This window comes from Carica papaya, chromosome 2 (genome assembly GCF_054855325.1).
Source record: "Carica papaya isolate Zhongbai chromosome 2, ASM5485532v1, whole genome shotgun sequence".
Taxonomy (NCBI): Eukaryota; Viridiplantae; Streptophyta; class Magnoliopsida; order Brassicales; family Caricaceae; genus Carica; species Carica papaya.
Genome location: NC_142310.1, coordinates 21810536 through 21826161, shown reverse-complemented (window position 1 = coordinate 21826161; position 15626 = coordinate 21810536). Strand labels below are relative to the sequence as shown.

General features: G+C 35.8%; 1 protein-coding gene across 4 annotated transcripts in view; it reads left to right on the top strand.

Moving 5' to 3' along the window:
* LOC110808926 (midasin-like protein) overlaps positions 1-15626 on the top strand; it is a 95547-nt gene that overhangs the window by 43297 nt on the left and 36624 nt on the right. For all 4 annotated transcript variants that reach the window (XM_088213637.1, XM_088213636.1, XM_088213640.1 and 1 more), the window contains 13 exons: positions 1343-1389; positions 1467-1662; positions 1754-1858; positions 2044-2349; positions 2624-2817; positions 2897-2951; positions 5524-5674; positions 13532-13605; positions 14607-14745; positions 14976-15074; positions 15198-15298; positions 15382-15471; positions 15546-15611. In XM_088213637.1, coding sequence (XP_088069763.1) covers positions 1343-1389; positions 1467-1662; positions 1754-1858; positions 2044-2349; positions 2624-2817; positions 2897-2951; positions 5524-5674; positions 13532-13605; positions 14607-14745; positions 14976-15074; positions 15198-15298; positions 15382-15471; positions 15546-15611 — 1623 coding nt within the window. The remainder of the gene's footprint in view (positions 1-1342; positions 1390-1466; positions 1663-1753; positions 1859-2043; positions 2350-2623; positions 2818-2896; positions 2952-5523; positions 5675-13531; positions 13606-14606; positions 14746-14975; positions 15075-15197; positions 15299-15381; positions 15472-15545; positions 15612-15626) is intronic.

The window sequence follows — 15626 nt, the reverse complement described above, 5'->3', positions numbered from 1 at the left end:
TCTCTTCATCATACTATTGAAGATGCACTTTGTCCTGACCTGAAATATATATAAATATATGACATCAAACAGGTTTTTCAGTGCCAAACCCAAATTCAACCTGCCCCAGTTCAGGAAAAAATAGTCTGACCCAACTGACAGTTTTTTATAGATACTAAGATGAAAATTTATTTGGAAGGAAGAGAAATAGTGCAATATAAAACTGAAGGATAAGAGATCCTCCTCAAAGAAGCATGAAAACCAAAAGAAAAAAAGTGATTCCACCATATGAGCTATTTATAATAGCTTCTCGGTTTTGTTGAAGAGATACTAGTGTTAAGTTTCGATATGCCTTAGCCAACACAGTTGCCAGGAAAGTAGTCCTTTCCAACAGCTCATACATGATGTGTGGTAGTCATTAAAAATCCGATGATGTCGAGATAACCATAAAACACCTTAGCCTGATAAATAAATCCCCTTGCCAGAGAGGCTTTGTATCATTCGTACGAAATTACCCCAAATAAAACTGACAGTTTTTTTGGAGAGCATTAACTGGGACATGATTTAGCGGGTTAGCTCGGTTCAGTGGGCCACATTGGGCTTTCCATCCCTTCGTTAACTTGGGGTTGCTTAGATATCCCACAAGCATCACATTGTATCCTAAAATCAGAAAGATCAGAGAAATTTTTCAAGAATTCTTATTAGATAATTGAATATCTCTTAAAAGTGAGATTATTAAGGAATTTGTAATACTTGCTAAATAATCTCTCTTGACTAAATTTAATACTAATATCAATAATAATAGAGAAATTAAATATGTAAAAAGAATAAAATTTTAAATTTATAAAGATTATAATAGACTCCTAAATATTTTTTTTTTGAAAATATATAGATTCTTAAATAGTATAGCAGTTCTTTAAAAGAATTACAACTCTAATCTAATTAGGAATCTATTCAAAAATATTATGCATTAAAAATATTATGATAATGTTAATAGTAGTTAGGAAAGTAGTTCTTCCAAGGTTTGTCTTTCATTACAAGGTAGTAAATGGATTCTTGTTTAAGTGATCTGTTTTGCTGTTGATTAGAACTTCATTTATTTCCTTCTTTCTTGTTATTCCAACTGCATTCCTGTTACATGAAATTAGAATTATACCACTATTTTATAGTTGACTGACATGCATATACTTGCAGCTGCATATATATATATAGGATTTTGAATGATTGTTCTAATAGTGTGTGTTGAAACTGAATGTTTTACTTGTCTATGTTAGTATTTATATATATATTGAGACACCCTCCCATGTTGTAAAGATATCCAATGTGCCTGAGTTTGTATTTATTTTTGTTTTTGTTTCTTCAGGACATGTCTGTCGGGGATCTGGTTTTTACTTTGCAAGAGCATTCAAGGTAAGGAACTCAGATTATTGATTACTGCTATCCTGTATTTGGATATTTCAGTTGTTAATCTTCCAATGATCTTGCAGGATCAGTTGGACCAAGAGTCTGTGGAGGCTGTACTTCCTCATTAAACGTTGCTATGATTTGCGTGAACCTGTTCTTCTTGTTGGTGAGACTGGTGGGGGTAAAACTACTGTCTGCCAGTTACTTGCTGAGGCATTGGGGTTAAGGTTACACATTTTAAACTGCCACCAATACACAGAAACATCTGAATTTCTTGGGGTTGGTTATTTTTATTTACCTCTTTTATGTTCTGGTCTGTCCTAGAAGTTTGATGCAGTCTAACTTGGTAGATTATATGAATTCTTGACAGGGTTTCTATCCTGTTCGGGATAGGTCACAACTATCGTCGGAGTTCCAAGATCTAATAGGAAAATTGAGGCTATCGAAGGCATTTGTTCATCTTGCTAAACACCATGTGAGTACAATTTGTCTGTGTAAAATGTTGGTACTGGTTAGGACTTCTTTTTTTTTTTTTGAAATATAGTACTGGTTAGGATTTCTTATCCTCTCCTTCTGTACTTTTACTTCTTTCTTTAATATTTTTTTCCATTTAAATTATATACTGGGACTCCATGTTTTCTCAAATATTACATTATGCAGGAGATTTCTTCAGATATTGGCCTGGCTGCCTCAACTCTTAATCATTTAGAGGAAATTATCAAAATGCATAGACAAGGTCTTGTTTCCTGTGCTGATATCACCATACAAGATATTGATACTCTTGAGGAGGTTAAGCAGGACCTTCTTAGGCTGCACCAGAAGTGGCAGGCGATTTTCGTTTGGCAAGATGGACCTCTTGTTCAGTCTATGAGAGCTGGGGACCTATTTCTTGTGGATGAAATTTCATTGGCTGATGATAGCGTGCTGGAAAGGTTGAATAGTGTACTGGAGACAGAGAGGAAATTGGTGGGTAGTCCTCACATAAGGTGTCTGGTTTTTATTTGTATTTTATGATTCCAGTTGGTCGCAAGAAATAATGAAATCAGTATAATATTGCATTCTCATCATTGTCATCACTCAATTGTCATAATTGTTAAGTATCTACTTGTAATGCATGTGAAGTAATAATTTGGTGCTAATAGCTTATCTTGGATATTCAAAACTTTTCTTCACCTGTTTCTTATGCTTACTATTTTTTGACCTGTTTGTCGGGGTTTAATTTCAATATTTTGTTCTATAGTCTTTGGCTGAAAAAGGTGGGACTTTACTGGAGGAAGTTACCGCTCATGGTAACTTTCTTGTGCTTGCAACCATGAATCCGGGTGGTGATTATGGTAAAAAGGAATTATCCCCAGCGCTTCGTAATCGTTTTACTGAGATATGGGTCCCTTTTGTCAATGATCGTGATGAGCTTAAAAGTATTGCTTTACAGGGGTATGTGATCTTTAAGAAATGTATTTTATAAGGTAGGGTTTAGTGGAAAATTAGTTTTCAGTGAATTTTTAAAATGCAGGTTTTCTGATCCAAAAATCTCTCATGTTGTGGATCCTATGCTGAATTTCTGGGAGGTAACTTCTATTCTGATTGTTCTTTTATTTGGTTGACTTTTGTCTTTCCTGATCTACTATACATAAACAGTTCAGCATTGTTCTAGTTACAAGAAACTAAGAGATGTGCAATTTAATAGCGTGCTTGACCCAGAAAAATTGTGATGGTTTTTCCCTCTTATGGTTTGTTCTTAACAGGATAGGAGGGTAAATAATAGAACTGAAGTGGAATTGTTATTTTGTTTAAAGAAGTGTAGAAACTTTGTGGAAGTGCAAAATGTTGAGGGTTGTATAAAATAACTGTCAAACACCATTGTAAGACAAGTCTGATCATGATTATTGTTAGAACAATAGCTGAAACATAAATTCATGTCTCATGTGGGCAGCACCCCCTTCTCTGAATGTTTCATTAATCCATCTTTGAATGGGGATAGTGAGAAAAGATGCTAGAGTGCTTTGGAAAGAGACTTTTTGTGCAATAAGTTCTGTTGTTGGAGCATAGTTGTAGAATTTTTGAGGACAACTATTCCCTTCCAAATTTCTTTTGGATTGAATGGCTTTCTTGGCCTCATTATATGTTGAGACTCATGGACGTTTTAGAGATATTTCTTTATCTTCATAACGTACAAAAATGCAAGTGATTTTGTCTTGACTTCTAATAAGATGTCTTAACTGGCTAATTTTCAAGACCATATTACTTCCTTTGATGAGCTTTGGGACAAGACTACCTTCATGGAAACCTTGTGGGTTAAGGTACTTGGGCATGCCCCCATATTTGGATGAGCATGCTTCATCGGAGTATGGAGCCTATCATCTATAACCCACATGTTTTTTCTGCTTCAAATAAGAAATATTATGTGTATTCATTATATACATATGTCGATGCTCCACTATCCTTGCCTCCTTCCTTGATTCGCTCACTGTTCTCAAATCCTAACTCTCCAGAAAAACATTGGGTTTCCAGTATCAAAGTTTGTTGATATTGGCTTTAAGTTGATGGTGTTATTGTGATGGTACCTAACTGCCTATGACCCTAGGAATGGTCGGGTCTCCCTAATAGTTTCTGGGAATAGGCGTTACGCCATTTATCCTTACCATCTTCATTGCTTGTCATGGGATCAACAAACTATTAGATAAATGTCATTCTTGGACTAATTAAGGAGAGACCTGGGTGGATTGCTAATGCAATTATGAAGAGGCTCAAAGTCCTTGTCAGATGTAAGTTGTTGTTTGCCACAATCATTACCAAAGCCTATTTGTTGTGGCAGATTAGATGCCATTCCATGCTCCTCAATATTGGGATTACTTCCAATCAAACTCTTTAGTCCTTCCCGTTCCTGTTCACCACTACTCTCACTTGGTTCCTCCGCCATGATGTATGTTCTTTCACTTCCCGGATCAACATTCTCCTCCGTATGGTCCGCCTTCAAATAGTTGAAAGAGCAGACTGTAGTAAAATATAATCAATATCATTGTCATCATCCTCATCCTTCTTTTTTTCTCGTGACCTCCGCACCTCCTGTGTATCTAAAAATTTTTCCTGCTCAGCCCTCCCCTCCCCTGGATCTTGCCATCAGTTCTTCCACCGAGACTGCCACCCTCCTCAAGTTCACTTCTCTTCCATCACTACTTCCATTTCTGAGAGTGGGTTGAGGAAGGAGCTTAAAGCTGGTACGACACTTTTGTGTTGGGTGCTCAGTGTTTTGGATGGATCCTGATGAGAATTTGTAATAAACGAATTCAAAGTTCTATAGGATGGAGGATTTTGAGAATTTCATTGATATACTAACAGAATTGTAAATTTTCGTAAATGGGTGGTATGCCCTTGGTACCTTGTGTAAATACACTTGATATTTTTTTATCTAAAAGAAAAAATGAATCCAAAGTTCTACTTTATTTTGGAACAGGATGTCATCTTTGGCTTCTTATTCTTCTGCTTAAGCACATGGATCATTTGATCATGTCTTTATCTATTTTGCAAAGAAATTGGGAGTTCATTTTATGTTGATGTCGTTCTGTTCTTTTTTCATGTTTTCTTTCTGTTCTTCTTGGTCAAGGATTCCCTATCATCACTCTTTTTACATCTCTTTTACCCTTTTATCATATTGTTCTTTAAAAAAATGATAAAAAGAGAGGACTCTTTGTATATAGAGGTGGAAAATCTGGCATCTTTACCGCCTAGAATTGTAAGCAAGCTTACACTGGGTGACTTCTGCACTGCTTCTAAAAGAGAATTGTTTATTGTGAATATCGGCTGTTAGTTCCTTTGCAGTGAATTTGCCACAGACCTAAATTCACACACATGAAAATATGTGGTTTCTTTCCAATCTCGTAATCTTTGTCTTTGACAAAATTCCATCTGCTTGGTCAAGTAACCGTATTACTTTGGATATCAATGATTACCTTTAAGTACTTGTAAACTGTCATTGTCCATTCTGCTACTTTGTTTTCTTGCATTCTTATCTCAGATACTGGATTTGATGTAATATATTTCTTAATTCAGAAGTGCAATTGCTTATTTAATTATTTTTACTCGTGGTACTTTTGGAACATTCTGATGAAGGTTGTCCATATACAACATTGGGTATTGCAGTGGTTTAACCAATTACAGATTGGGCGAATGCTGACTGTCAGAGATCTTCTCTCTTGGGTTTCCTTCATCAATGCCACTGAAGAAAGCTTAGGACTTGATTATGCATTCCTTCATGGGGCTTTTCTTGTGTTGCTTGATGGACTTAGTTTAGGTAAACCTTTTGTCATATTATAGCTTCCTGACTGCTCTTGTAGTCTCTTATGTTCTTAGTTTGCTTTTCTACAGTTATACTGTTTACAAAAATGTGGTTTTTTCCAAATTTTTTAAGTATAACTTTACACTATTGTTGTTCTTTGATATGCTTTGTTGAAAAGATCATTCATCCATGCAGTATCATTTATTGCCTACCACTTGGAGTCTGCTTTGTGAAATATATAACGTTTTTTAATTGGAAAGAGATATTATTGGATGGAGAAGAGAAGAAATTTAATCTAAAGAAGATAAAAAATTCTCCTAAGAAGGAATTTTTTTTAGATAAAAGAAGTATTATTAGTGGTGGAAAGATGAAAGAATAATATAATCAACCAGAAAAGGCATCCTCATAATGCTAATGAAAGTGCAAAAAAAAAAAAAATGCAACCAGAAATTCTCTAATTGCTAGAGATAAAAGCTCTGCAGTTCTGGTGGAGCTTATGATGCTTGCGATAGAATAGTAGCCATGTGCCTGAACCCATAATGTAGCAAAAAAAGTAGCCATTTTCCATAGCTCTTGGGAGGTATTAGTCCGGTTATTAAAAATATTATGGTTCCTTGCAAGCCAAGGCACCATAAGCCTGCAAAAAGGGCAACTGTCCAGTAGGGTTTAGCCTCGAGAACCACTCCCTCTCCCTTAAGATGTCCATCAGTCACCTAATAGATACCGAAAACCTTTACCAACTTCTCCTGGAAGCTCCATGATATATCAGCATGTGGTCATTTGTGAGTGTGTCTCACCCCTTGCAACATATGGTTGGAGATGAGGCTCATTGAGGTCGGCGGACTTGGAGCATATTATTCATGTTAAGCTTTGGATGGCTGATAGTCCACGAGAAAACCTTGATCTTTGAAGTAACAAGATATCTCCATAACACTTAGGGCATGAAAAGTGGGCTATAGTTTGATTTCAAAATGAGGTGTTTGAAGAAGAATTTACATGTGTAGATGCTTGAAGGTTCCAAGGTCCAGAGTTTAGTGTCAGGATAGGTTGTTAATCGAGTAGATCCCAAGATGTTCAAAAGGTATAGCATTTCAAAAGCTTTGGAAGGGTTATGGCTGAGGTGAGAATTCCAGGTTATATTCCCCTCTGTGTTCAAAGGGAAGTGTGAGATGGGTGTGTCATATATTGTGGGCAAGTTTTAAAGGCATGGAAATTCCACATTCACCCTAGTAAGTCATTTTTGCCAAGTTGATCTTTAGTCTTGATATATGCTCAAAAACTTAGAAGATGGTGAATGCATTTCTGATGGATATCATGTCATCCACGAATTGTAAATGGGACACCCATCTTGTCTATGCCTATCACTTGATCTCTCACTCTATCTCTCTTCATGGCCCTCGTTAGCGTTCTACTTAGTACATTCACGGCCATGGGGAAAAAAGAGAGAGTGGATCACATTGCATTAAAACCCTCGATGCCTAAAACCATTAATGAGGTTTCCAATTAACAGCAATTGTGAATGGTACATATAGCAAGCAAACTCTAATCGATCTCCGCTATCTTTGCCCAAATCCCTTCGCCTCCATCACTGTTTCTAAGATTCACCCAATCATAGGCTTTCTCAAAGTCTAGTTTGAGCACCAAACCCGTTTGCCTAGGTCTTCTAATAAATTTAATTGTCTTGTTTGCAACCAAAGAAGCATCAATAATTTGTCTACTTATCAAGAAGGCACTTTGATTTCATGAAATAGTTTCGTCCTAGACCCATTTAGCTTCGTAGAGGGCAACTTTATGATGATGTTATATGCATTAGTTACTAAACTAATCAGACGGTAGTTGTCATATATTTATCCCTTTCTGTGAGTAAAGTAAAAACAAGTGGGGTTCATACTTTTGCACATGGAGTCATTCAAGTGAAATTCTTCGAGAGCCTTCATCAGATCCTTCTTAATGATTTCCTGACAAATTAATAAAGAACTCCATCGTATAATCATCAGGCCCCAGAGATTTATCATTACCTAACTCCTGAGCAACTTGTCTAATCTCTTTCTCTCTGAATAATTTCTTCGATAATATAACCTCTTCTCTCTAAATAGGAGGCCAATCTATTCCCTTTAAGAAAGGTTGTTGTGCCACTTCTTCTCTGTATAAGTTCTTATAAAAATTCTTGATCTCTTGATATATGACCTCTCTTTTTTTCTCCATCTTTCATGTTTCTGATTCAATCTCATCAATAGAACTTTTTCTCCTCCAACCATTCACGATTCTATGAAAGTTTTTGAAATAAAAAGTATATAAAATTGCTATATGGACCAAAGGGGGTGCCATCCATTTACAAAACATTTACAAGGTAGTCATCCCAAGACAGAAATTTCTAAAAGCCTCGGTAATGACTGAAGGTTGACCTGATCCTATGAAATATTCAAGCATTCTATCCCCTTCTTTAGCCTATTCAATTTTCGCCTTTTATCTCTATCATATCTCTTCCATTATTAGCAACTCTTCCAGTTCATTCTCTAATCCTATCAGATATCCGTTTTATATATAAAAAATCATGTTCTCCAATCTGAGCCTTTCTAATCATTCATTTTCTCAAATATTTTCTGTTTCCTGAGTTTCACATTACCAACCACCTTCCTATTCCATCTCTCCAATCTCTCGTTAAGGTTCTTTAGTTTTCTCATAAATTCGTGGCTGCCCCAACCTCTTTTTTCATCCTGCTTCTGCTGCTGCTGTGGAACCATTTTCTTAAAGGTAGGGTCTTGAGTCCATATATGATGTTGGAATTCAAGTATGATGTCCTGAATCCAAGTATGAACATCTAATTCTGCTTCAAGATTGCACAAAAAACTTGTTAATGATTTCTTTTCAGCCGATTCTTCCACTTGAACTCCTTCCTATCCCTTGCCTCTTCCTTCAACTATGAATATATTCTCTTTTCTTTTGGAGCATCGCCCTTACCCTCTCATTGGCCAGTATTTAAGTTGAAGATAAAACTCTATATTTAAGGAAACTTGTTGCTTCTCCAATTTATTTCTTGTTGCGTCACAATTAAGAGTTTCCTTGATGTTCTATTCTCCATCTCTTAGCTCATTTAAACCGAGATTGTGTGTGTGTGTGTGTGTGTGTGTGTGTGAGAGAGAGAGAGAGAGAGAGAGAGAAAGGCATTCCAGATGGACATGTTAATCTTAGATACTCCTTATTTGGAAAAAAAGCACCTCGACACCCGTGTTAATATTACACAAACGAGAACCTTTTTTTTGGAGTGATTCCACATCCCCCCCTCCACCCCTCTCCCCTGCTTCATATTTTTTTGCATGATAGACATAGACTTTTCTCTATTAAAGGTCTCCCATAGCCTTGTAAAATAAATGTAGTCTAAATTTAGCATTTGAGTCTCCTTTCTTTTGATAAAAGAAGATATAATATCAAAAAGGAAGAGGATAAAAGTATATTACAAGGGGGTGGGGCATCTGGCAAACAACAAAGTAGAAAGAAGACCGTCAAGGATCGGGCGTGGGAGGAGCGGAGGGGAGCCCAATGCTTATAATAAGAATAGAACAACCAAGTCTGAAGTCTCCATGCATAATGAAAAAGAAAAAGGTTGCTAGGAGACTTGTTTATGATAACACATAAAACACAATTCCAGAAATAGAGGCAGATGATTAATTGGTGCTCTTTTATTTCTTCATTTTTCTACGAAAATTGGAAAAAGAAAGTCTCTAATTTAGTGATTCAACTTATGGAAAATTATCATGGAAACTTTTCTTTTAAATGCATATTATTTTTTGGTGATATTTTAAAATTATTCTTTAGAAGAGTTCTTTATTACTATCGGTTCTTCTTCTAAATATTATTTTATAGTAAACTATCAATTACCCTTTTTAATTGTAAAAGGATTGCATCACATAAGTATTAAGGGGACAAACTCGCTATGTGGTGAATCTAGTTACAGTTCTAATTGTTGACTTGGTTCATTAACCTCCTCTTATTTTCCTTTCATAAATGAAATTTATTGAAGAGAGAGACAATGTCGCAAATAGGTGAGAGAGAAATATTCCACTCTGACACAACGAAACACGAAATGGAAAACTTAAAAAAAAAGTCTTAAGACAAAATATGAGGTCAACTCGTAAAAACATTGTGAGCTTTAGCTGAAAGCAAAGCAGAGAAAATCATCTTGTCCAAAGCGTGTTATGGATCAGAAAGTTATGCTTAAAGTTTCTAGCATTTTGTTTGAACTATATGAACCAAAAACCTTCAAAAATAGCCCCACTTCATGACACCTTATGCTCCTTTGGTCCTAATATCCTATTTTTGAAATAAAAAGTGTGAAAATGTATTAATAAAGTATCAAGGGGGTACTACCCATGTGCAAAAAATTTACAATTGAGTTAATGTGTCAATGATATTCCCAAAATCCTCATTCCTAATAATATCATACTCTAATAAAATAGATCCAAAATAGTAAAATCATCTATTTTTCAATCTATGACTCTGTAATTCTTTACGCCCAAAAGCTCTATAGTTCATCTCTTTCTAAATGACCCAGAAAATGGTTAATGGAATCAACTTTACAAATTCTCCCTTTTTACATAAACCATCCCAAGCCCAAATTTCCTCTTTGACCGACCCCACAATGACCTAGTTAATTCCAAGAAGGCCATAAATCATGCACAACAAAGCATAGATAGTAGGACACCACAATGGTCCTAATGCACTATAAGATAGAAGAGATGAAAATCTCTGCGTAGGAGGGCACACACACTTGCTATAAACAAAGAAAATAATCCAATCAGTAAAGTCCAGGCCTCAAAAACAATGGAGAGGAATACATTTAAACATATGCCATGAAAAAAGGTCCCTCTCTATGAACTTTGGTGACATATCAAACATATGCCCAGAAAAATCGCCCCTCTTCTTAACACCTTGTACTTTTGGTCTTCCTGATGTCCAATAAGGTAGAAGAGAGAAAAACCTTTGAAGTAGGATGCATTCAACTTCAAACACCTAATAAAGAAAAGGTGGTCATAGAATGCAAGCCTTAGAACAATGGAGAACATTATTAGAATTGATCTTTGCACGACAGTAACATTTCAAATAGATGTAAGGAGGAGTTATATGATGTCTCCTAATTGGATATTTCATATAAAAAAATGGTGTCTCCTAATTGGAGAATATAGTTGCTCATAGTAGTTCAAACAAAATTTTTGACCTAAGTAGTTTTCACCTTCCATGAAATGTGAGATGGAGTATTTTTCTTTTTCAGATTAACATGTAAAACCCTCAACATCTATAAAAAAGAGATTCTATTAAGAAAACATTCTTATCCAGAGGCATAAAAAGGATGGTGTCAATGGAAAATCATAATGGGAGGCTTTGGCAACCTTCTCGCCACATGCAAACTCTATAAGACTCCCTTTTTGACGCCCCTAAACCACATACAATTTAAGAGGGGAGCACGGGACTGAGATCCTTGTAAGAAGATGATGGTGGCTATATTTGTGCTGCATGAGTATGGCTGATTTGTAACAAATTCGAAGGGGCCAAATGATGTTTGGTTATGGAAGAAATGCTTTCTTGAGGTGCATTAAGTGGAGATTAGGGTGAGGTGTGAAAGTGAGCTACTGGAAGGATGATTGGTTGGAAGAGGGGGGGAGCTTATCTCATCATTTCCCTGCAATTTTTGCCTTAGCTCAGGATAAGGAGATACCAGTTAAGGATTCCTTTACTGGATTGAATACTATGGGTGGATGTCGACCAAGAACTACTGGGAAATTGATCAAAATATGATTTTTCTCACTTGCTTCTCTTAGGTGGTGGTTTTCAAAGATGCTGTAGATTGAACTAATATGGAGCCTTTGTTCTAGTGTATTTTTCTCGATCAAGTCATTCTATTTGCACTTTACTAGAAGTGAGGTAGTTAGCAGAAATTTCTCACCAAGACTGATCTAGGAAGTAAAAGTGACTCCTACAATGACTTTGTTTGCATGGGAGGCTGCATTAGGAAGGGTAAAAACCCTTGCAAAGGGGTGTTATTTGTGTGTGGAAAATGCAGAGATGTGCAACCACATTCCCCTCTGGTGTCTATATTCTTATCATTTCTGGTCTTTTGTTTTCAGCCTTATGGGTCTGAGGTGGGTCATGGTTGGCAGCGTTGGGGAGGAATGTTGGGCGTGGAAAGGCATGAAAAGTGATAGGCGATCTCTATGGGTTTCTCCTTCGGCTATTTTTTGGGTAATTTGTAAGGAGCGACGCAAGAGAGCTCTCAAAGGAGTAGAATTCCCTTTTGACAGATTAAAGATTGTTGGTTCGAGGTCCTTAGTTTTTTGATAAAAGGCCACCCGCTATATTCTAGTGAGGATTTAGGTGACTTAATCAATATTTTGGTTGAGATGGAAATAATTTTGTATATGGGTTGCATTCTTTTGTTGTTCTATACATATATTACACTTTTTCATCTTTGTTGAATTGTTTGGAGTCTTGAACCGTTAGGTTTCTAAGTTTCTTCATCTGTGGTTTCAAAGAGTCTTGACCTGTTAGGTTGCTGGTATGATAATGGGAATTATGATCCCGTCTTATTTTTTTGCAGTGAGGTGACTAGTCCATTCTATCTTATTCTGAGTGATTCTTACTTTTCTTTTCAAATATAGAATGTCTAGTTTCTTGCCGAATTTCACTAGAGAACTGTTTTTGGGGGATGAAAAAGGAAATTTATACTGAATTTGTTAGTTTCATTTATAACTTCATATCTATATTTATGCATATGTTTATTCATGAAGTCATATAAAAGTTACATATTTGGAATAACCAAACACAAGCAAAATAGTCTTTTGAAAAATAGTGAAAGTAATATTTTAAAATTTTCTAATTCCATCATCATTTTTTGTATCATCCTCTCCATGGTTACCTAATTTATGTGGTCTTATGAATGAAATGCATATGAATTCAGAAAATAAAAACCTAAGAAGCGTTTTCATGTATCAAAATAACTTCATATTTAAGGGAAATGATATTTGGAAAAGAAGAGAGTACAAGGAGGGTGGTCTTGATCCTGCTAAAGAAAGCCACAAGGAAAAGGAAAGGAAGGCAACAGAGACAAGTTAACAATAATAAAATAGTCAAATCTCTCTGACCATGAACAATGAGAACAACAAAACTCCTGGGTGCCTTAGCGGGACAGCCAAACAATGATAGATTTTCTTGCTCCTGCTCCCTTGAAGATTAGTAGAGATAACAGAATCTATGATAGCCAGACAATGATAGTTTTTCCAGTTGATGTATGAAAACTATATTGGAAAAAATGAATAATAAGCTTCAAATTATGTTTTGTAAATTCTTAGGTTCTTGTTTTGTCAGTCATTTTCTTTCTGGACATCTATGTTAAAGCAAATTGCATTTGGCATACTGTCGGGAGAGAATCCTGACAACCGCAAATGGAATGTCTACAATACTTTCAAGACTAAATTGGCAAGGACTTGTTTTTGCTTGTAATGTAATTAGTCTTCTATCTTAAGTTATCAGGGGAAAAACCATTCTCTCCTTCCTACAAACTTTTTATAGTTGGATATTACTAACTCTTTCGTGTCTTATGATGTTGTGTACTGCGTGACACAACTTGTGTAAGATATCCTATCGATATGATTGTTAATCACAGTGTTTCTATTGGTAGGTTCGTTTAACCGATGTTGATTACTATTTGGGAGTCAGTATTGTTCAGTTTTCTTGTCTGCAAGTTTCTTCATGTTGATTTACTTTTCTATTTTTCGTGGCAATTCCTGTACTAATTTCTTCTTGGGAAATCTTTCATGTTGTTTTCTTTTGCTTGTTTTGCGACGCCTTTTAACACGATATTTCTTTGCTGAATTTCAGGGACTGGCATTTCCAGAGATGATGGCGAACACTTAAGGGAGAAATGCTTTTCTTTCCTTTTAGAGCTACTAAAGGCATCTGCTTCCCATCCATCTTGTGATTTATCTGTTAATCTAATGCACCATTTATTATTTATGCTTGTGTTTGGTCCCTTGCTTTGTGTTTCTGTGTGTATGTATCTGCTCACACATGCTTACACAAAGATCTGTGTCAGAAGTTCATATAAGATTTTTTTGTGATATATCATGGCTCCAAACACAACTAAAGTTTCTTCACAGGACACAATTCTAGAGTGCTAAATCTTTCATCTTGTGCTTCCATTAACTTCCTAGTCGTAGTTCTCTAATTATTTTTCATTTATAAATATCAAAACAAAATATTTGCTGTGTTTAAGTTACCACCATCTTCACTTTAAATTCTTGCGAATGAGAATCCAACCTCCACTTTGAAAAGTTTAAAATGAACTCCCACCATCAAGGAATTCAGGGTGGGGATGATTGTAATACAAATTCTACTATTTTTAAATTATGTCTTACTTATATATATATATATCTAGACTAATATCAGAATGAGAACTATTGATTGACTAGGTTAGTAGTGATAGTAGGATCAAATGCGACCTTACCTTTTCTTTGGATTAAGGCTAACAGACTCTACTTGCCACTTATGTTCTGGTTGTAAGAGGAGAGGTTCTTCAGCATTGGATGCCTAGTATGTTACATAAAAATAATCGCCCTTAAAATAAGTTTGCATCTTTAGGTACAGATCTTCCTTGCCATTCACTTTTCAACTTGAATCAAAGATTATGTGGTGGCATAAAGTCTCCAGGTTCTGGAAATCATAGTTTAGTTGGTCATTCCTTTGGTTAAGTTTAAAACTGTTCTGCAAGTTGAGGTTACTCAAGTAGATTTTTGTCCCTATGTTCCATGTTTGTGTTTATCATATGGTTCTGCAAGTTGCTTCTTAATGTGTATTGGCTGTCTATGTGTTTATGCTTGATTGACATGTTGAAATATTTATTTATTTTCTTGTATGAACATCCTAAAGAATAAAATATCTTGTTCCGCTAATATAGGTGGATGATACTAATACACTGTACGCAAAACTTTCGAGCATGGAAAATTATGGTTGGGGTGACCAAATAACTGCATCGAGGAGTGATGATATTGTCCATGATAAATTGTTTGGTATCAACCCATTTTACATTGAGAAAGGTTAGTTTTTGCTTCTTCATTAAATTTTAGGTTGCTGTTCTGTGTTTTTTCAGTTCATTTTTCTGGTCTAGCACATTACTTGGATATTTACATGAATTTCCTATTATTCTTTATTCAACTTCCATTTATTCATAAGTAGTGACTGCTCTTAGGAAGTTCCTATAAATGTGCATTTTCTAGGCTTATCATGCAGGTATATGTGATTGGCAACTTATTTCTCATGCTGACAGGTGATGAGAATTGTGACGTTGATGGTTTTGAATTTTGGGCACCAACCACTTGCAGAAATGCGTTGAGAGTATTGCGTGCTATGCAACTTCAAAAGCCTGGTATGTCTGTTTGGTGCTTGTGGTTCCTCTTCCTAGCTTTTTCTCTGGTCTTCCTTCTTCCCCCAGGCTCTTTATGTTTTGAAAATTTGGATTCTTGTGATTATTTCTTTTTTTCTTTCCCAGTTTTGCTGGAAGGTAGTCCAGGTGTTGGAAAAACAAGTTTGATTGTTGCCCTGGGAAAATATTCTGGACATAAGGTCATACGCATTAATCTATCTGAGCAGGTCAGTGGAAGAAATAAAATACTTATCTTGCTCCCTTAAGTAGCACGTGCTTTTTCATACTAATTTATGGCGCTTCTTACTAGACTGACATAATGGACTTGCTGGGGTCAGACTTACCTGTTGAAAGTAATGAAGGAATGAAGTTTGCATGGTCTGATGGGATTTTATTGCAGGTTAAAACATTTTTTCTCTAAATCCCTGATTAGATGGGCAAAAGACATACAATAACTTTCTTCCTTCACTACAGGCTTTGAAGCAGGGCAGTTGGGTTTTGCTAGATGAGCTTAATCTTGCTCCACAATCTGTTTTGGAGGCATGGTCACAAGCT